The 23150-nt window shown below is 39.2% G+C and overlaps 1 protein-coding gene across 5 annotated transcripts in view; it reads left to right on the top strand.

Annotated features, from left to right (window-relative positions):
* The window catches only part of ARMC4 (armadillo repeat containing 4), a 184930-nt gene that overhangs the window by 41984 nt on the left and 119796 nt on the right, over nt 1-23150 (top strand). For all 5 annotated transcript variants that reach the window (XM_032349730.1, XM_032349729.1, XM_032349731.1 and 2 more), the window contains 6 exons: nt 10165-10311; nt 10711-10920; nt 14303-14545; nt 14878-14988; nt 16996-17150; nt 18709-18951. In XM_032349730.1, coding sequence (XP_032205621.1) covers nt 10165-10311; nt 10711-10920; nt 14303-14545; nt 14878-14988; nt 16996-17150; nt 18709-18951 — 1109 coding nt within the window. The remainder of the gene's footprint in view (nt 1-10164; nt 10312-10710; nt 10921-14302; nt 14546-14877; nt 14989-16995; nt 17151-18708; nt 18952-23150) is intronic.

Here is a 23150-nt window from a genome sequence, read left to right as displayed (position 1 = left end):
TCTCCATGACAAAAAAGAGTTTTGTATTAAAAAGAAAAAAAAAAAGACCCCAAAAACCACTGCCTGTCAGAAATCATAAGATATTTTAAATTGCATCATCTAAAAAATTTTTTAGTAGAGTTTGCATTTATGCAAATGTACTCTTAAATACTGCAGTGTATGTCATGAACATGTTTTAAGAATTTGGATTACTTGAGATGTGTGTAACTTGTATGTTTATATATGGCCCAAAAGAAAATTATCCCTTTTTTTAATGACAAAGGAGGTAATGGAAGTGATGGAGAGGCTCCTCATCTCCACAGAGGAATCTATACTCCACAGATAAACTAATAAGCTTTTTAGTCTTTGAGATATAAACTATTTTTGCCCTGTGGCTCTCATAAACAAGAGTGGAGAAAGGCAAAGAGAATTGGCTAAGTATGATAAAGTAACACTACTGAATCGTAACAGCTTATACTACCGTTAGCTAGCATCGTACAACCACATCAACTTACCTACAGAAAAATGACATTAAAAATCTCAAGGGAGGTTTCTGAAGCTTTAACTCATTCATTCATTCATTCATTCATAAATGCATATGGTGGGCTCGTCCAGCTAGAGTATAATGATATGATATTGTCTATCCAGCTACTCATATGATTTTTGGTTGCAAAGAATTTTGCTATCTAAGTTTTATGTGGCATTCTGTTCAGTTTTATGTACTCTGAAAATGTATTCAATCTTTTGGGGGAATTTGTTCCCTGATGTGTTGGCAGCTACACTATAGTTTGTTCCTCAAAGTATGCTTTCCCCCAAATTTATTTGAGAGGCTAAATAAATTGTAGGAAAGTAGCGTTGCCTAGTCCCAGTTTACATAATGCTCTAGTCTGCTTTACTTTTTATTTTAAAAACACATATTCATGTCCTCTTCTAGAAGCCTAAGCACATTGAAGAATTTATAAATATAAGAGTTCAGGAGTAAAAGGTACCAGATTTGGTATAAGTGATCTTTTCGTTTTATATACTTCCTGCATATACTTCTCTTGTACTCATTATTAGAAGTTGTGTATTTGTAGGAAAAGTATTAAGCTCCAGGTTCCTTTTTGGTCCACTAGCCTGTGCTACTCCACACAAGCAAGGGCTGCAGTTCCTTTCCCAGCTCCTGCCCTCTGGGTGGATGTGGCTGGCTGTGGCCTCCTGATATTTCTGCGACATGCAGGGCTTAGCAGAAGCATGTGTTCCTCTTCTAGTCCTTCCTGTATTTAAATCAGTAAAATCTTATAAAAATAATACATTAATAGATGCCCTTGGTAAAATTTAAGCCGTGCAGAAGAATAACAGGGAAAGCCCCCTTCCAGCTGTTTCTGTGTATATACATACACATATATAATTTTTATACACAAAATGAAGTCATACTACTTATGCGACATTTTGATTTTTGTATGTCTTATTGTATTGTATATACGTGTCTTCTCAGTGATCTTCCATATCTGCCTCAGTCCTTTTAATTACCACGTAGTAGGCTACTATATGTATCTGTCAATAACTCTTGTAACAGTTCCCTTACTGGTAACATTTTGCCTTGTCCCCCAAATCGACTTTTATTATTACAACATAGCTGCAGCAGATATTTTTTACATATTCTTTGGATATGTAGCCTATTTCTGTACGAGAGATTCTCTGAAGTGGAATTGCCTGGGTCAAAGAATATGGGCATTCAAATTTTGATAGTTCTAATGGGGAGGTGTTGTTAAATAGGTGCAAAGTTTTAGTTTCATAAGCTCCGGAAAGCTGCACAGCATAGTTAACAATATTGAATTGTATGTTTGAAATATGTAAGAGGGTATTTGATCTCATGGTAAGTGTAAATACCGCAAAAAGGAGGAAGCATAAGAAAACTTTTGGAGGTAATGGATGCGTCTGTTACCTTGATTGTGGGGATGGTTTCACAGGTGTAAGCAGATGCTCAAGCTCATTAAATTGGTTACATAAATATGTAAATTTTTTGTGTATCAATTCCACCTTAGTAAAGGGATTTTAAACAAAAAAATATACGCACACTGAAGTTTGAGTACTCCACCAAAATCTTTTAAATTGAAAGGGAAATAATGAAAAGTAATCAACCAACCAACTTGGTTTGTATAAAAAATTTTTGATGGCTCCTTACACAAAGTAAATGTCGATTTATACTTAATTAATAAATATCAGTGATTTTCAACCTTGAATGCAGAGTGAAATCAGTCAGGTTCCTAAAAACAAAGCAAAACAAAGACCCTGATGCCCAGGTAACATTCATGGAGGTTTTAAACAAATTGGTCTGAAATGAGGTCTAGGCATCGATGGTCTTTAAAATCTTTCCAGAGTATTAAAATTGTTTGTCTAGAAATAAGATTCACTGTTACAAATTCTCACTAACCTACAGTCTTTTTTTATTTTTTATTTTGGTCAGTTTCAACTGGGGGGGGGGACTGTATCTTGTGTGAATCTGCATATTCCTGATTACTAGTGAGGTTGGTAAATATTTTTATGTGTCTAATAGCCATTGTATTGTATACCTTGCTTATTTTTCTGTGGTTGTCTTTTGATTCTTAATGCAAATTAATCCTTTGTTATATTATTTGCAAATATTTTCTCTTAGTTTGTCATGTCTTTTTATCTACTCTTCTCTTTGAAAACTTTTAAATTGTACATTGTACAACTGTGCATTGTACTATACTGACTTTCCTTCATGGCTATCTTGTAAAGTTTTGTGTCTTAGGAGCTAGGAAGGTTTTTCTGAAGTCATTCTAGGAGAACAAAAAATTTTCTATTTCTTCCTGGTAGGTTTATAGCTTAAAAAAAAAAAAATATTCAGATCCTGAATCCATCTTGATGTTATTTCATAGGGACAGTGTGAGGTTGGGATCGAATTTTACTTCTTCTTCTTTTTTTTTTGTTTTTTTTTTTTTGTTTTTTGATGGGGAGTCCATTGTTTCAACACAGATTATTCATTCCTCCACTTTTTCAGTGATCTGAGATATTACCCTTATCAAGTATTGTCATCTCATATGTGAGAGTTTGTTTCTGGATCTTTATTACATTGAGTTATTTGAATGCTCCCCATGCCAGTTCCATGCTGTTTTAATTACTGTAACTTCGGTGCATTTTATATTTGATCGGCCAGAGAGCTTTCTTAAATTTTTAAAAATACTTTTTGCATATTTTCCATTCCAGGTCATTTTTAGAAAAGTTGCAAATTGAATTAAAAAAAAAACCTTCAAAAATGCTGTTGGGGATTTTGGTCAGTCTATATGAATTTATAAATTACTTTTAGGTAAATTGTAATATTTTTCAAGTTTTTATTTAAATTCCAGTTAGTTAACCATGGTGTAATATTAGTTTCAGGTGTACTACTTAAGTGAATCAACCCTTACATACAACACCAGTAGCTCATCACAACATGCCCATCCCCTACTTAACCCTTATCTCCCTCCCACTTCCCTCCTGGTAACCGTAAGTTTATTCTCTTAGTTAAGGCTCTGTTTCTTAGTTTTCCTTTCTTTTCCCTCCCCTATGTTCATTTGTTTTGTTCTCAAATTGCTTATATGAGTGAAATCACATGGTATTTATCTTTCTCTGACTTATTTCATAATACACACACACACCCCACGTCTTTATTCATTAATTGGACATTTGGGCTCTTTCCATAATTTGCCTATTGTTGATAATGGAGAGCATGTACCCCTTTGGATCATATTTTTGTATCCTTTGGGTAAGTATCTAGTAGGGCAGTTGCTGGATCATAGGGTAGTTCTATTTATAACTTTCTGAGGACCTCCCATACTGTTTTCCAGAGTGGCTGCACCAACTTGCATTCTCACCAACAGTGTAAGAGGGTTCTCCTTTTTCCACATCTTCACCAACATCTGTTGTTTCCTGTGTTGTTAATTTTACCCATTCTGACAGGTGTGAGGTGGTATTTCATTGTAGTTTTGTTTTGTATTTCCTGATGATGAGTGATGTTGAGCACCTTTTCATGTGTCTATTGGCCATCTGGATGTCTTCTTGGAGAAATGCCTGTCTATATCTTCTGCCCATTTTTAAATTGGGTTATTTGTTTTTTGGGTGTTGAGTTTTATAAGTTCTTTATAGATTTTGGATACTAACTCTATCAGATATGTCACTTACAAAAAACTTCTTCCATTCCATAGGTTGACTTCTGGTTTTATTGACTATTTCTTTTGCTGTGCAGAAACTTTTTATTTTTATGAAATTCCAGTAGTTTATTTTTGCTTTTCTTTCCCTTTCCTGGGGAGACATATCTAGTAAGAAGTTCCTACAGTCGATGTCAAAGATGTTGCTGTCTGTGTTCTCCTCTAGGATTTTTAATGGTTTCCTGCCTCACATTTAGGTCTTTAAACCATTTGAATTTATTTCTGTGGATGGTGTAAAAAAGTGGGCTACTTTCAATCTTTTGCATGTTGCTGTCCAGTTTTCCCAACACTATTTGTTGAAGAGACCGTCTTTTTTCCACTGGATATTTTTTCCTACGTTGTCAAAGATTAATTGACCATATTGTTGTGGGTCTGCAAATTTTAATAACATCAGTTATCCTATTCAGCAACACTGTATGACCATTCATTTATTTTTAAATTTTGATGTATTTTAGTAAAAATTAATAGCTTCTTTTCCATATATTTTCAACACATTTCTTGTGAGATTTACTCCTTGATATTTTTGTTATTATTTTACCAATAGTGGCATAGGAATATTTTCAAATTACATCTTTTGATTTATTATTCTTAGTATATTGGGGGAATTACTCATTTTTGAATGTCTTCCTTATATCCAGTCACTTTATTGAGCTACTTCTATTAATTATCATAATTATTCAGTGTACTCTTCTGAATTTTTTAGGAAGACAGTCATATTTGCTACAACTTTTTCCTCATTGCAGTGACTAGGACATTCCAGCAGATTATCTATTTCGGTAAATGTTCCATGTCTATTTAAAAGGAATGTGTAGGGAATGCTTGCATTGTTCCGTACCCATTCCCAATAAAAATTCTCAGCAAGCTTGTAATGCAACAGTCTGAGTCTAATTTCTTTTTTCTTCTGGCACAGCATTTTCTCATTTTCTTTCCTGGAGTCCTCTTGAGTCTCATCGCTTGAGTCTGAGGTTTATGAGTGCTGAATCATCAGGATAAAGTCGGTTTGCAAATAAACAGAAGGCAAAGCAATGCATTTTACTACCTTGACTTACGTGGTCATATGCAACTCACTTTGAGCATTGACTTTTTACTGTCTCTGACCCTGGGAGATGAAGAGTATCTGTAAGCCAACCTCTGTGCTGGGTGCCAGGCCCTCTGTCATCATCAATAAATAGTCACTGGCGGGCCTTCACTTTTCTTGCTCTCAGAGTGGCATGTTTGGAGGAAAAAATGCTGAGAACACTGAAAGCCAGCTGGATGGCTGTGTGACGGCTGTGTCACCTCACCTGGTCTCACCTGCTGCCCCTTGATTGCAGACAGTGGGGAGCACAGAGGGGGTCCCCACTCCAGATTGTGCCTCTGCCTGCCTTCTTATCTCACTGTTACCATATGGGACTCTGACGGGAAGCTCCGAATCATGGCCCTGTGAGCACGTAGCCCACCAGAGCTTTGTCTGCTAGCTTTATAGTATCCTTTTCTAAAGCACATTACTTGAAGTCTTTGTGACACATAATGAGTCACCTTGACCTCTTAATCCCAATTACCTCTTGTCCGGATAGCTGCAGTAACCTGCATGGTCCCCACATGACCCATTTTTCCCCTCCTTGCCCCCTCTAGGCTCTTCCGCTGGAATGATCTTTTTTTTTTTTTTTAATTTTTAAATTTTTTATTTTTTATAAACATATATTTTTATTCCCAGGGGTACAGGTCTGTGAATCACCAGGTTTACACACTTCACAGCACTCACCAAAGCACATACCCAATGTCCATAATCCCACCCGCTTCTCCCCAACCCCCTCCCCTTTTAAAAATGTGCTCAACTCATGTGAGTCCTCCCCCTCTTCCCCAAAACAACATCCTTGAATATTTCCTATCAATCTTGAATAAAGTTTAAAATCCTCCACTTGGCCTATGGGCCCAGCAGATTCCTTTGCCCACCTAGTTTTTCAGCTGGTCTTGGACCATTTGGCATGCTCTGGGTCTCAGCCACACTGGCCTTCGTGAGGTCTTGAACAGGCCACGTTCCACGCTTCCGCAGGGGCTTTACACATACTGTTTCCTCTGACTGGCATGTCTTTCATCACATCCCTCCTCCTCCTCCAGGGAAGGCTCCCACTCTGTCCACACCTCAGTCCAGACATGCTTTCCTCAGGGAAACCTTTCCTGAGGTCCAGGCCCAAAGTCCCCTACTGCAAGCTTCCATAGCCCCATGCTGCTCTCCGGATAGCACTGCTCAGTGTTTTTCATTTATTTGGATGGGCTTCAAAAATTAAAATCTTTCTTCTCCACAAAACTTGATGAGCTCCACAAGGCAAAGACCAGGTCTGTTTTTATCCTCCAGGATGTCTCTAGTTGCTGGACTCAGACTCGGTGAATAATAAGTGGGCAAATTTGTTGAATGAAAGAATTAAGAAGTGGTTGGAGGCAGCTGGCTCCCTGATTTAGTCTCAAATACATTCTTCATCTCATCTTTGTAAATGTTTATTTCTCTGTTGTCAGCAGGAAGGGGACTGGAGGTAGGTTTAAATCTATATACCAGATATGGTAATACTTTTTTATTTCAAAGATTTACTTAAAACAATGAGAAACATTATTTAGAAAAGTGTCCTCTACTGAACTTCTCTTTCTAAAAGAAATTTTGAGGAAAATGAAGGAAACCAACATTCATTCAACTTTTGCGTGTTGGAAACGTGATTTTGACAATGAACAAAAGCCTCCTGGTCCTAGAAAGGAATGCAAACTGCGAAGCGTCCGGAGGCTGACAGAGCCTGGAGATGTCTGAGGAGAAGCAGGGGCAGAAGACAACGAGCAGACGACTTGTATTAATTTAAGAAGTGGAAAAGCTTATTGGAAGCATTCTTCAAAACCCTTCAGAAGCTAGTAAAATAATATTTTACTATGTTTTCTCCAGCTCTTTAAAGTTCACAAATGCAAATACGTGATAAAATGTGAAAATAAGTATTGGCAACTAATTACATTCTCAGGGGAGATTTAATTGAAAAATGAGCATATTTGCACTGCTTCTCCTTAGTAAGATGTTTATGGCATCTGGTCAAAGCAGAACAAACATTTGAAAATCCTTTGACATAGCTGGTATTTAAAGAATAGCAATTGGCTAACATTTGTGGCTCTGTATGTTGAATATTTTGGCTCCCATCCTCTGGTATTCATTCTGAAAGATTTATAATCCTTTGGGGAGTGTGGTCAGTGACAAGAGTAGAACTAAATCCTGAAATGTGGAAAAACTAACTTTCCCTAATATAAAACTGTTCTAAAAAAAAATCTCTCAAGCCTATGAATATGTTTCCAGATTTTCAGAAAAAGCTGATGATTTACAGAATTTTTTTTTCTATAAGGATCTAACTTCTTAATGATAAATGTAAATTTCCATCCTTTGGCTTCAAAATTGGCTTAGAGATAACTCAGGAAAATATAACCTCTTACCTTTTGGGCATCTACCATAATCACAAGACTCTTTAAAAATGTCGTATCATTGGTTATGATGCGTATGATGAAATAAAGTATGAAAGATAGAAATAATCTAGAAAAGAAAAATTTAAGAGCCTTCAAAATGAAATAGGAAACAATGACTGTGCCGAATGTGTAAGTAGAAAAATGCTACCAAAGAAAATACAACGCAAGAACAGCAGTCAAGAAGGTCCTCCATCACGTGGAACTAAGAATGTCGGGACAGCACATTCTCCTTCAGGGTTTGACATGCGTGGGTGGACTCTCTTGGCTTGAGTGAGGCATGACATGTTTTGACGTCTTCTCGCTTTCAAGTCACACTTGAGTCTGAAGCCACTGCCTAAAGAACTCTGTCTGAAGTTCCGCGTTTGCATTTTTAAACTTTTAATGTGGGAGCCCAGCTCTGCTCTTTTGGGTACCCCAGGGGAATTTCTGGGTTCCTTCTAACCCATTGAAATTCCACAAAAGGACCTTGTTAAATAATTGTCTCTCTCTGGCTCTCTGGCTCTCTCTCATTTTTTTTTCTTTTTTCTATATTATTTTCTTGAATTTCGGTTAGCATTTAGATTCTTCTCTATGGTTTATGAAATACCTGTCTTCTGTTTTTCTAAAAGTAAGACACCAGAAGTGCTACTGTGTGTGTTTATGGGAGGGTCCTGTACCCCCAAACAAGGGAGATTATAAAACTGAAAGTAATAAGTGAAAGACTTACTATTTTTTGTTTCAAAACCAACTGTAGGACAATTGGCGGTGTTAAAAATTTCTTTCAATATTGAGAAATAGTCATTAAAAGCTACAAGAACAAAACTCATTATTTTCAATGTAAATAAGAAAATGAAGGCTTTTGCCATTCTCAACTTAATCTTGAATGCAGAGGACAGCCTGGATTACCCAGAAAGAAAATTAGTGTGGTGTCTGCACATTTTTAGAGATGTAGAGGGACTTTGCTGGAAGGGTTAAGAGGAAAGGCTGAAGTCTGTACTTTTTCATCTTTTTGATACCTGCCCTCTAATAATCCCACTTCAGTTTCTTGTTTTAAAAGTAACACATTGTGTTGAATTCACTAGAGGATTTGCATGTATGCATGTGTGATATGTAGGAGGGGTTTGGGCAACTTGAATATAATTTCCATTTTTGTCTTAGGTGTATATACTATATCTATGAACATGTGTATATGATAGATATAACAATATCAAGTGATAATTAGCAAACGAGAATAAACATAACTTGTAGGCGTCTTTTCCTCCAAAAGGAGAGAGAGATATATTTGAGCCCATTCATACTGTGTTTTGAGGTCAAGATCCAAGGCAGTCTTTCTTAAGCACCTTTTACAGAAACAGTTTACTCTTAGCTCCATTAGAAATAGTGCTCTTGTGTCTTTTTTTTTTTTTTTTTTAGATTTTATTTATTTTTTTGACACAGAGATCACAAGTAGGCAGAGAAGCAGCGGCGGTGGGCAGCAGGCTCCCCGCTGAGCTGAGAGCCTGACGTGGGGCTCAATCCCAGGACCCTTAGATCATGACCTGCGTCAAAGGCAGTGGCTTAACCCACTGAGCCACCCAGCTGCCCCCTGCTCTTGTGACTTATGAACTATTTCAGCACTTACACTGGAACTCTTAGTTACCATTCAGTCTTAAAAGCAGGAGAAATAATAAGTACTATGCAGTGTCCTTCAGAAGGTTTTCAAAACATTAATGATGGGTGGACGTCACTCAAGAACTCCTGAAGTGAATTCTGATTATAATTTCCTGGCGGGTCTGTTTCACTGATTCATCATTCATTTTTTAAAAATCTCCCAGATTGTTTTACCTTAAAGGAGCCATTCCCCACTACCCTTGACATCCGGTGATTAGCTAAGCAGACATTGATTGTGTGATTCTCTACATTGGGCCAGCATTGCGCTCTCGATACTGAAGGCTTCTTCTTCTTTTTTTTTTCTTTCCCCTTTATCCACACACTGAGTCATCTGCTGTTCTTAATGGAATCACCTCCTCCTTCCCAGTCCCATGGCCCTTCTCCCACTTACTCCCCAGTCCCAGGAGGGATCACTGTACCACTTCCCACATGGTTTCCCTTTCTCCAGGTTTTCCCTGTTCCAGACTGTTCCACATACATCTGTGAGAATCATTTCCAGACATGGTTTGGACTGCACAGTACTCTGTTCAAGAACTACACTTCTGCCTCAACATAAAACTTACATTCCTCCGTGGGTCTCTCAAGGCTTGCCCCTCGACTCTCTTTAACGTACTAATACTGCCTAATGCCCTCGCTGTGTAAAGCAGACAGACCACCTTTAAATACTGACTCTTAATTGGAATAATGTTTTATGATACTCTGTAAAGCTTTTTCATGCTTCAACTCTACATGATTCATTTAACAAATTATAAGCCACTCAGAGAACTTAAAAAAATTTAACGTACCATGTACGGGGAGACACATTTCCCAGTTCGTGGATTCATAGCCATTAAGTAAATTTCAATGGATGCGCGATCTTATTTAACCTTTCTGTGGCTTGGCGTCTTTGTAGGGAGGAAATCAGACAGCTACAGTGATTGCGTTGTGTTCAATGAAGGATTTCAACTTAGCGCAGGAGACCTGCCAGCTGGCGATCAGGGATGTCGGAGGCCTTGAAGTTTTGATAAATTTACTTGATACAGACGAAGTCAAGTGTAAGGTGAGTGGCTTACGTGACGCGGGTGATGAACCTCGTCCATACCTCCTCGTGCTTCTTTTTTTACTGATATGTGTCTGTCACTTCTGCCTCATTCTTGACTTTGCCTGCTAGTCTCACTGAGAACTTGCTCCTTTGGCTGTTCGCCGCTCTTCTCTTCTTGGCTGTTCTTGTTTATCTTTTGGTTCTTTTCCACTAGTATGTGCTTCTTAAATGATGAATGTTTGTCTGCATAATTGGAGAAAAGCAAGGAGGCTGTGGGTAATACCTGGGAATCGAAAGTATTTCCTTAAAAAAACGTCACTGGGGAAGGATTTGAGGCCAGCTTGGAATTTTTGAAACTCTAGCACTGGTTATGTATTAAGCCCTTATTTTCACCTCTAACTTCTATTTTCTCATTAGATTGGTTCATTAAAAATCCTGAAGGAAATCAGTCATAATCCGCAAATCAGACGTAATATTGTTGACCTTGGGGGCTTACCAATTATGGTTAATATACTTGATTCTCCACATAAGAGTCTGAAATGCCTGGCAGCTGAGACAATCGCAAATGTGGCCAAGTTTAGAAGAGCCCGACGGGCGGTGAGACGCCATGGGGGCATCACCAAACTGGTGAGTACTGGTGAGGAACAGCACACCCCCGCCACCAAAATGTCACCTCCTGCTGTCCTTCCTGGCCTCTTCCGGATGTTAAATATGTGTGTTCTGGGAACCTTCTTTTTGTGTAATGTCCTTGAAAATTATTGTTGTATATTTACATTAGCAACTGGCCAGAAAACATGTCTGACCTTCTTTTTCAAAGAAACATATGTTTAAAAAAGAGATGTAGTTTGCACCTACCGCATTGGTGGGGATATATTTGTGTGTGGCACGTGCAAAGTGGGGGAGGGGGTGGAGACCCTGTTAGAAAGGGCTCTGGTCATCCATTTTCTCTGCTGTGGTGACCTCACTATGAGGTCTGCCCCCCCAAGGAGACCATCAGACCTGCAGATGCTTAGTCATCTCATTGTTACTGAAAACAGAGTGTTTACAATATGAGAGCAGTAAAGTCCCAGGAACAATGCCTCCAGGAAACGTGTAGTCAGCTATCAGTATTGCATTTTTAAAGTATATTTAGTAGCAAGGAATAAACTATAAATAATATTATATAAAACTCTGACAGGATCAAAAACTGACTGACACCTATGATCAAAATTTTCAGAGACTTACCTCACAAGTCTGTAACAGCTTTTTTATAAAAATGTGAAATAAATACACAAAACTGTTCACAGCTCACAGTTTTTCACTTTCCTCTGAAATAACTATCAATTTTTCTCCATAATTTCCCACATTTGCCAATATGTTGTATAAGTGTTACCTTTATCATTAAAAAAATGGTTCTATCAATAACTATCCCTGAAAGAAAGAAGTGAGCATTCTGCTCAACACTCACGTCAAGGAGATACAGGGCAGTATGGAAGTGCCTTTTCATCCGTCTTTGGAAGGAACAGTAGATCCCATGTTCCTCCTACAGCTTTTACCATACTGGACGGTCTCCACTTCTGTGCTCAAAGCTCCTTAAGAGGAGAGACATATCTTATTCATCTCAGTGTCATTCACAACACGTAGCCCAGTACCTTACACATATGAAGGGTTAATATGTATTGAATCAATATGCATTTGAGGTGAATTCATACACAGTGACATGTCTTCCGAAATTAAGAGATTCTGTGTACAGCTCTTCCTTGACTCACAATGGAGTTATATGTCCCGATAAACCCATTAGAAGTTGAAATATCATAAGTAGAAATGTATTTAATAAGGCTAATCTACTGAACATCCTGGATTACCTTACCTGCCGTAAACGTGTTCAGAATACCTGTATTTGCCTTAAACATGGGCAAAATCATCTAACACAAAGCTGATTTTATAATGAAGTATTGATGTCTCCTGCGACTTATTGAAAACTGTACTGAAAGTGAAAACAGAATGGCTGTATGGGTGCAGGATGGCTGTAAGTGCACCAGTGTTTACCCTTGGGGTGGTGTGGCTTACAGAGCTGAGGCTCACTGCCGCTGCCCAGCATCACAAGAGTGTAACCTGCATATTGCTAGCTTGAAAGATCGAAATTCCAAGTAGGATTCCTACTGAATGCATGCCACTTTCACACCATGTTGAAGTTGAAAAATAAGTTGAACCCTTGTAAATTGGGGACCTCTGAATCCACATGTAATCTATAGAGTACTATAGAGTACAATTATTCGCTTCAAAAATAAGACAGACTTATGGCTGGGTAGGTGGATAAGTAGATGGTTAGCTGTGTGATAAAACAGATATGACAATGTTAATTATAGAATCTAGGTGGTATAATACATGATTTGCTGCATAATTACCATATAGTTCTATTAGCCTTTGTGTATGTTTGAAGTTTTTTCATAATAAAATGTTGGGGGAAAGGTAATTATTACAGTGATTATCAGTATTCTGCTTAAATAATGAAGTCATACGGTTGACTGATGTGGCTGTCTAATGGAAGTTCTCACATTAAATTATAAGAATGAATAATGTAACTTAAAACTAAAATTTATTTTTATGGGAGTCTTATATATCACATTCAAGGAACTAGAATTGGACAACTGCACTTACTTAGTCCATTAGATAATGCCACATGTTTTAATATAATCTTAAATGATAGCTAAATTAGAAACAGGAAGCACAGTAATGGATCAGGCATTAATAGACTCATAATTGCTGGGTTGAGAACACATCTGAGAAAGACTAGGATTTTAGGGATCCTTTTTTGGTTTGCTAACTAAGTGAGGGTAGGTGACATACACACGAGTCCCCAGCCAAAACTGGAAGTGAGGGAGATCACTCAGTACAGAGCAGTGAGCTGGTTACGACATCAGAGCAAGGGAATGGAGGTCAGATCAGAGCAGGCAGGAAGGGGTATAGTGGCCATAGTGTTTGGGCACTTAGATGGGGTTGAGTCTCTGAAGAGACACACCCAATAGAAACTTGGGTGTCTGAGCAAGCGTGGAGAACACATCCAGGTAGGAAAAGATTTTAAGATTCAGTGTTGTTACTCCTGTGGCCATTTCCACATACCTCTGGATGTATGGTGTACTTGACCGTTTCACTGAAAACCATTTCAAACATTTATTGAAATGTCAAGTACAGAAACACAGGTGGCAGGAACATCAATATAAATAAACATATGTCCCTGACATGATGAATGTACAGCGGAGTGTCCACCTGACTCAAGCCAGTCCCACCAGATTTCTCTCCCAGGAATTTGGAATTAGGAATCAGAGGTTCTACTCAGTCTGGACTACTCTTTTCTAAACTCAGGATTCGTGGTCACGATTATGTGGACATATCCATGGAATCTGGCCTGCAGAGGGAGAAGAATGGAGTAGACATGCATAGGATAAAAACAGCCCTGGGAGCCCCGACTTCATTTCCTCTGTGGAGCATCCTAACATCCTGCTGTTTCTATACAAATTGCCTTTCCCTTAAGGTCTCTGGTGGCTTTGGTTATTGGAAAGAAAAGAAAAGATTGTGGTGCTATGCCATGTGGATAGGTTGGTTTCAGTAGTACAGGTAGAGAGCCATAACCTCGGAAGAGGTCTCATGGTTTTGAGAATATACAGGCCATTCAGTTCTCATTAGAAAGTCCTAATGGCTTTAGGGAGCCTCATTTTGTGAGATACCAGGGCTGAGGATGTAGTATACAATTCTTCCTAAAGTCAATGTTACAGCTATATTAGTACAATCCTGGTGAGATTAAATTTCTTGTAGGAAGGAAATATAAAGCCTCCCAAATCTGGAGGAAGGTATTTTGAAGGGTTTATTTCTTTGCTTTCACTGACTACTGTGTAGTATGAAAACTAATCCATAAAAGTATTCTTATGTTTGATGGAGGTTAGCCTGATAGCAGCCCTGTAGCTATTTGCAGGGTACATTGTTTTATTTTAAAGATTCCCATGTACATCATATTTATCTGTTCTTGTAGGTCGCTCTACTCGACTGTGCACACAATTCACAAGAACCGGCTCAGTCAAGTCTGTATGATGCCAGAGACGTGGAAGTAGCTCGTTGTGGGGCGCTGGCATTATGGAGCTGCAGTAAGAGTTATGCGAATAAAGAAGCCATTCGTAAAGCTGGCGGCATTCCTCTGTTGGCTGGCTTACTGAAGACTTCGCATGAGAACATGCTAATTCCAGTGGTGGGGACATTACAAGAATGTGCATCAGAGGTACTCAAGCCAGCTCTGCTTCCCTTGCTTTCATTTACCTTAACTTTCTTTAGTTGAAAAACAATTTTTAAGGTTATCGTGACTGCTAAGGATTTTTTTTTTTTTTTGAGAGTCAGTAGTCTTTTAGAAAGAGAAGCTGAAACTAATAGAACATTAAATTGGTACCTGTGTGATGTATTTCTGAAAATGCTGACTAAATTCTCTTACTATATAGTTGTGTTAATCTTGGACTTTAGTGTTTATTAAGAAAGTTTGTTTGGCATAATTATTAGTACATATAGATACTTCTATTCATGTATTATGTATGTCAATATTTAAATTTGTATTCCTAGGAAAACTACCGAGCTGCAATCAAAGCAGAAAGGATAATTGAAAATTTGGTAAAGAACCTAAATAGTGAGAATGAACAATTGCAGGAACACTGTGCCATGGCCATCTATCAGGTACGGCGGACTTTAGATAGTTAACGTGAGGTCTCATTCTCTGGGGATTGGAATCAGGAATCCTCATTTTTACAAGAACCCCCCAAGGGATTTTTCCACACATACAGTTCTGTGAGCCACTGTTCTGTGCTAATGACAGATGCCTGTATATGTAAAAGAGAAACCTGCTCCAACTTGTCTTGATTATTCACATTTCTGGAAGCCACTTCTATATCTTTGTCTCCTCAAACAAGTTACTTAGTGTAAAATAGCTAAATATATACATGGTGCCTTTACACTGCTGTTTAGTTATCCTATTCAAACATGCTGGTCTTGGGAACTTTACCTTCTGCCAAAACAAGATGGATGGACGAATGAGTGTGTGCTTTTTTTTTTTTTTAATAATTTATTTTTTATTTATTTTCAGCATAACAGTATTCATTATTTTTGCACCACACCCAGTGCTCCACGCAATCCCTGCCCTTGAGTGTGTGCTTTTGTGTGGGGGTGTATGTGTATTCCTGTTTTATCTTTTTATTAATGTATTTGAATCTTCATTAACTTTCTGTGAGTTATGCATTTCATAGTATACGAGAAAACAGAAGAAAAGATGGCTTTGACAAATTAGATGGCTGGTTATTGGTCATCAGAGGAAGTTTCTAGATTCTACCTATCAGAGAAAGTTTCCTAGAGGAATACATTTTAAAACATGCACAGTGAGGGTATGCCAAAAAGACAGAGTCAGAGAAAAGGGTTCATGTCAGTAGAGTATTGTATTAGTTTTCTAGGGCTGTTATAACAAAATACCACACATTGGGTGGCTTAAATAATAGAAGTTCATTTCCTTATAGTTCTGGAGGTTACAAGTTTGAGATCAAGCTGTTAACAGCATTGGTTCCTTCTAAGGACTTGGCTTATGGATGGCCATCTTCATGTTCACATGTTGTTCTCCCTCTGTCTCCACATGTTCCTTCCTCTGTATCCTAGTATTTTCTTCTAAGGACACCAGTCATATTGGATTAGAGCCTACCTCAGTGATCTTGTTTAACCTTAATTACCTCTTTAAAGACCTTATCTTCAAATATGGTTACACTCTGAGGTATGGGGGTTATATGATTCGACATATATCAGTTTTAAGGGAACGGAACTCAGTTCATAACGAGGATATATAGCCTTGACTTACATATATGCCTCGTATGAGTAACTATAAAGGAATGGTTGGAAATAGGGATTAATTTTTTAAAAGTTGCAACTGAACCAAAACCGAAAGTCATAAATAGAAGACAAACATGGCAGATGCCTTGTGGTGCATTCCAGTGAGGATTTCTTCTGGTGGCCCTCAGGGATGATGCATCACATGCACCTGTATCCTGCGGCCTCAGAGACCACTGTATGCCTCAGATGATAATATATCTACACTAAATTTATCATCTTTTTGCTCTGTAACCTGGGAAGTGTGGTCAGCTGGGAATGTCTGTGCAGTACATATTTATTTCAAAGGATGACACAAATGTATGGATAAACATATGTGAATATAATATCATTTGCTATTGATATACTCACTGCTCTGAGCATAGAAACTCTATTAGGGAAATACTCATCTCTTAGCTTTTGGGGGTCATTGAAGATCAGACGAAAGCTTTATCACTCATGTATCTTCACTATATTTTCCTAAGACTGTGGGTCGCATGACTGCAGAAATCCTCCAACCACACATGTGGCATTCTGGGTCTCTTACCAACCTCTCTTTCTGTCTTGGTGAAAGCACACACTACCTCAGAATGGCTTGGCAGAATTTCTCAGTACGTAGAAACTTCTAGACATTGCCAAAATCATGTAAGGGAAGAGAGACACTGTCAGAGAGCTGCCAGTACAGAGAAGAATTATATTTTACTTGGAGGCCCCTTCAGAAAATGATACTCTCTGAAAAGAAGTTTCATAGCCACTAGAATGACAGCCTCGTTAGCAATCACTGAAAGCTTGATATGCCTTCATCACTGACAGCCTCTGCCCTGACTTTTTGCGTAGTGTGCCGAAGATAAGGAAACCCGTGACCTGGTGAGACTTCATGGAGGACTTAAACCCCTGGCCAGTCTGCTCAATAACACTGACAATAAAGAACGGTTGGCCGCGGTCACGGGGGCAATATGGAAATGTTCCATCAGCAAAGAGAATGTGACCAAGTAAGAGAAGCCATTCAATTATTCTGTCATAAAAATATGGCCATTGAGGAAGAGCTGTATTCTTAGCTCACAGAAGCTACACTGTGTATCCTTCAACTAATGTCTTCTGTCATTAAGATATAAATGTTTCTAAATAAAGTGTAAATGCATAAAAAATATGGCCACTGAAACACATTCCTGTAATGTTATTTTAATAGAGTCAATCCTAATGCTACACCTCTAGTTTTCATACACATACATTCTAGACTAATTTGGCAGGATTAAGGTATTTTTTTTTAAATGAAAGACTTCTATTTCCCATCCCACCACCTGGCAATGGTTTCTTGTGCCTCACTCAGTACTAAGTACTAAGGGACTTGCTGATGTAATCTGTGTAAATGGGCTCTTTTACTTACGGGCAGCCATATAAATGACAAGCAACTCTAATTGAAGAAGATGAGGGATGAATTTCCCACTGAATCTTTATAGATGGAAGTGGTTCCACTCTTTATTCCTTTTTAAAAGATAAACAAGATAAATCAGCGAAATGCTAACTAATCTGTTAAAGAACAGCCATTTTCAAATGATTTCATTAACTTTTAAAGTATTTGTAAACTTTATGATCATCAGATTTATTTATTTTTTAAGATTTTATTTATTTATTTGACAGACAGAGATCACAAGTAGGCAGAGAGACAGGCAGGCAGAGAGAGAGGGGGAAGCAGGCTCCCTGCCAGGCAGAGAGCCCGATGCGGGGCTCGATCCCAGGACCCTGAGATCATGACCTGAGCCAAAGGCAGAGGCTTAAACCACTGAGCCACCCAGGCGCCCCCAGATTTATTTAATATTCAAATTTATCCCTGTGTACTTTTAGAGTTCTCATACTCTATGATGGATATTCTGAGGCAACTCTTTGTCTCAATGTGATGATTTTTTTTTCAAAGATTTATTCGTTTATTTGAGAGAAAGAAAGAGTACACATGAGTGGGAGGAAGGGCAAAGGGGGAGAGAGAGAGAGAGAGAAAGAGAGAGAGAGAAAGAAACTCTCAAGCAGACTCCCCTCTGAGAACAGAGCCCAATTTGGGGCTCAATCTCACCACCCTGAGATTAGGAGCTGACCTGAAAAGAAGAGTTGGACACTCAATTGACCGAGCCTTCCAAGAGCCCCTTAGTGTGATGATTCTAATAAGAAATTGTCTTATTTAACACAAAGTAGGCTTATGTTGTTTTGTTCCTGTTAAATAGTCTCTGTGACATGAGGAAACACCCATAGCATAGTAGAATCACTGACACTGGCGTGGATGAAGTTGTAGTTTTCTCAGAGTCTGCACCGTATAGAGATTAAAGGTGCAGATGGCCGGATATCGATGTCAGCTTCACTATTTACAAAGCTTCAAATTAGCTTTCTGATAGTGGGGATTGTGGTAGTACCTGCATCATAGGGTTTTTGTAAGGACTGAATGAGCGTATAGTTGTCATTCAGCAATTTTGTGCTATTAATATTAGCTAATTTTACACCAAAAGTAATATTGTTCTCCTCTTTTCCTCCCCCCACCTCTTTTTCTTGTGATGAGCACAGGTTTCGGGAATACAAAGCCATTGAGACGTTGGTGGGACTTTTAACTGACCAGCCTGAAGAAGTACTTGTGAACGTGGTTGGTGCACTGGGGGAATGTTGTCAGGAATATGAAAACCGAGTCCTTGTCCGGAAATGTGGTGGCATTCAACCACTTGTGAACCTCCTCGTTGGAATAAACCAAACTCTTCTTGTCAACGTCACGAAAGCAGTTGGTGCTTGTGCAGCAGAACCCGAAAGTATGGCGTAAGTAGCCTAGCCACAGAAAGATTTTATTTGAGAGTTTTAGGGGAAATACACAGGTTGTCATAGAACAGTGTCATTCATCACTTAGAATTGGCATGCACAAATGGTGAGAAAGTAAAGTGGATTTCCATATAAATAACCGCAAGTTGACCAGTCATGAGTTAACAGAGCCAGATTGTTCCCTTGGATGAGCTAGAGGGCTGAGACTGGGCTTATTGGGAGAATTTAACATTCGCAGTAATTAATATCGGGAGGATTTAACATTCCCAGTAATTAATATCCCACCCAGAAACCTTCATACAGTCAACAAAATTTTTCTCTGCTTCCTAAGGAAGAATTCTCTCTCTCTCTAACTGAGACGCTAGGTAGTTCTAGGTAGCATTCCCCTAGTATCTTTTTTGTTTTTCAATTCAATTCAGCAAACATATTTTGAGCACCTAACAAGAGCTGCGAACCAATAAGGGAGGAAGACAAAGGATTTTAAGCTGTGATCTTGGTCCTTGAGCAAATTCCTCTCTAATTAGGAAGAAAAGACTTAAATTTTATACAACTTAAGCATAGTAGCAAGATTTTATACACACACACACACATAAACGTGTATTTGTGTATAGATTACATATATTTATATGAAATATGTGTGTGTAAAATATATACTAATACTTTGTATATATATGAAGTCCAGAAAGGGAGGAACCATATGGGCCAAAGTTATTGCATGAGGGTTCTCCAGAGAACCAGAATCAACAGGATGAGAAAGGTGGGAGGTGTAGGCGGGACAGATTTAAGGAATTGGCTCACATGATTGTGGAGGCTTGACAATTTCCCCCTTCTGATGGGGGAGGCTGACAGGCTGGAGACTCAGGAAGGAGCTTCATTTTGAGGTCAAAGGCAGTCTGCTGGCAGAATTCATTCTTGCTTAGAGGCAGTCAGCCTTTTTCTATTAAGGCCTTCAACTGATTGGATGAGGCCCACCTACATTATGGAGGATAACCTGCTATATTCAAAGTCCACCAGTTTACTCATCCCAAAAGCCACCTTCACAGAAATATACAAATTAACCTTTGACTACGGGTATCTGAGGGCTCTGAGAGTCGAGTATCCGATTCTTGATCTTGGCTTAGGTCTTAACCTCAGGGTCATGAGACCCCTCCTCAGCGTGGATTAGGATTGTTCTCTCTCCCTCTCCCTCTGGCCCTCCCTGCCCTGCTGGCATGTGCTTTCTCTCTCTCAAACAAAAGTGTAACCAAATGTCTGGGCAGCCCTTAAACCAGTCGAAGTTGACAGATAAACATTAACCATCACATATCCACCCTTTGTCAACTTGGTCCCCATTCATGCATCTCCTTAAACCATGCTTAATCTCTATAGAGAGATAATAAGGCCATATCCCTGCCTAACACTATATAACTATCCAGTGTGTCACTGAAAACTCACTAACCCTTCTCCCAGAAGAGGAAGCAAAGTTCTTAGATGATGTTTACTCTTCTCCTTGATGTCCTGTTACTTAAATACTCTGATGTAAAGTTGACCATTCTTAAAAACTATGACATAAAGTTAATATATCTTGAGTTACATGATAAAAGGATAAAAGAGGGGAAAAAGATATACACAGACATATTCGTAACAAAATAAGGAAGGAATATTCATGACAATTACAATACTCATTCTGTAACTGGCCATGGAGTCATAGCTGGTATTTACAAGTACCCTCTTTCATTGCCCATTCAATATTCCCTTTGCTCTCAGCAAGCACTTTAGTTTATTGTGGTTCTTTACCTGGTGGGGTAACCCAAACCTTCATTCCTGAGGGTCTGGGTCATAAGTAGTCCTGCCTAGATGGGGTTGTTGTAGTTTTCCATCAACTGTAATCACAGGGCATGGTAATACTTAAGAGACGCCTTAAGGGATCTCCTATTTTCCAGATATAGTGTCCTTTACCCCTATTGTGCAGTGGCAGTCCAGTTTCCCTTTGATAATTGGGATCAGAACCTCCAACCAACACAGTAACATTCTCTGTTGCTTATTAGTTTGGAGGCATGGGGAGGCCAAAGTGGCTGGGAGGCAGGTTTAACTTGCAGTTCACTGGAATCGTTGTTGGGTCTCCTGGTGGAAGCATTCCCTGCTTTGGAACCAAGACCTCTAAACCAGCAAAGTATAAGGTCACAGAACAAGAAGAAAAAACATTTGCTAGTGGGTCGCCAGTGGTACTAGTAAGTAGTAGGTACCACTCTCATTTCCATCCCTTGATTCCTGGACCCCCAGGAATCCTGGCTATGTAAGAAATAACACCACATTATTGGGCAGCTGGATGGCTCTACTGGCCTGTCCTATAGACTGAATCTGACAATCTTTCTTCATTTCATCCCATTTCTGTCCCCTTCAGTCCTAGCAGCGTTTCTTGAGATGGTTGATTGGATCCAGGAGTCACACCTGTAATCTTTATATGATATGATTCTCCTATATATCTCCTATACCATTTCATTCTGACTGGCTCATTCATTCAACTCTTCGGTGTGTGACCCGCACAACTCTAGGGAGCACCGTTCCCACAGACATATACCCAGCACCATACGTGGTGGGGCCATACATACAGCCCTGCTGATAAGTATCTTTTCCTATCTGTTTCACCATTTGATTGGTACAGGAAACTTCTACCTGATGCCAGTAGTCTCTGGTCATGCCTCCTTCCATCTGCCCACTCTCCTGGCCTTTGTGACTCATTTGTATTTGGTCAGGTCCCCTTTCTTTACCGGAAGCCTGCAACTCTAAGACAGCCCTGGAGCTCTGTTAATGTGAGTCCCATCTCACCACATGTCTGGGACAAAAGTGCTAAGGCCTCTCTAACTTTCTTCCGATTTGGTTCCTGGAGCCTGAGGCTCCGGTATTTCAGACACCAAGGAACACTAGTCTTACTCGGGATAACTTCCAAGAGAAGAACATCCACTGTGCCTACAAAACAATTTTCTAATGTATTCATCTTTAAACACACACACACACACACACACACACACACACACACAGCATTCATTAGCATGTAATAATCACTTGTTAGAAATGGCTTTATATATATCTTTTGATCTTTGGCTCTTGCTTACTTTTTGTCCACTCATGTCTTGCCAACACCACCAACTGCCTCTGAACATTTTTTGAATGCATCCTCTGGCTCTCTGCCTTCATTTGAGCTTCTGTCACCTTCTACCTGGACTACTGAAGCAAGTCTTGTTTGGTCTCATCTCATAGTTCTCCCCTTCCAGATCTTTCCTGAATGGCACTGAAATTAATTCTTCTAAACTGTAGATCTTATAGGGTTGTTTTCTAAAGAACCATCCGTGACCTCTCAAGCTTTAAAAACCAAACTGAAGGGGCGCCTGGGTGGCTCAGTGGGTTAAAGCCTCTGCCTTCGGCTCAGGTCATAGTCTTAGGGTCCTGGGATCTAGCCCCGCATCAGGCTCTCTGCTCAGCGGGGAGTCTGCTTCCTCCTCTCTCTCTCTCTGCCTGCCTCTCTGACTACTTCTGATCTGTCAAATAAATAAAAATCTTTAAAAATTTAAAAAAAATAACGAAAAATAAACAAAAAACAAACTGAAGTTCCTTAGCCTGCTATTCAGAACATTTGCCTCCTGACCCCAGCCTGCCTCTCAAGCTTCATCTTTTCCTTGCAAATGTTAAATGTCTAAAGTTATATTGTTTATTCCTTATTCACTGAACAAATATTTATCAAGCATTTTTGTGCTAGCGACTGAAAGTATAGTGTACCCACAGCAAGAGGCTTTAACCCACTGAGTTTAGGGGTGCCTAAACTATAGGCACCCCTAAACTATAAACTCTTAAATAAAATGATATCAGATAATGCTGAATGCTATAAAGAAAAGAAAAGAGCATGACTGAAAGAGAGTGAATGAGTGGGAGGTGGCTACTTTAGCTACAGTGGAAAGAGGAAAGAGAAAGCGGGAGAGAGGACAGTAGTCCCTGGGAGGTTATCTGAATCAAGACCTGAGAGATGAGGGGCACCTGGGTGGCTCAGTGGATTAAGCCGCTGCCTTCGGCTCAGGTCCTGGGATCTCAGGGTCCTGGGATCGAGCCCCACATCAGGCTCTCTGCTCAGCAGGGAGCCTGCTTCCCCCTCTGTCTCGGCCTACCTCTCTGCCTACTTGTGATCTCCTCTCTGTCAAATAAATAAATAAAATCTTAAAAAAAAA

Source organism: Mustela erminea, chromosome 6, assembly GCF_009829155.1.
Source record: "Mustela erminea isolate mMusErm1 chromosome 6, mMusErm1.Pri, whole genome shotgun sequence".
Taxonomy (NCBI): Eukaryota; Metazoa; Chordata; class Mammalia; order Carnivora; family Mustelidae; genus Mustela; species Mustela erminea.
This window is presented reverse-complemented; position numbering and strand designations above follow the sequence as displayed.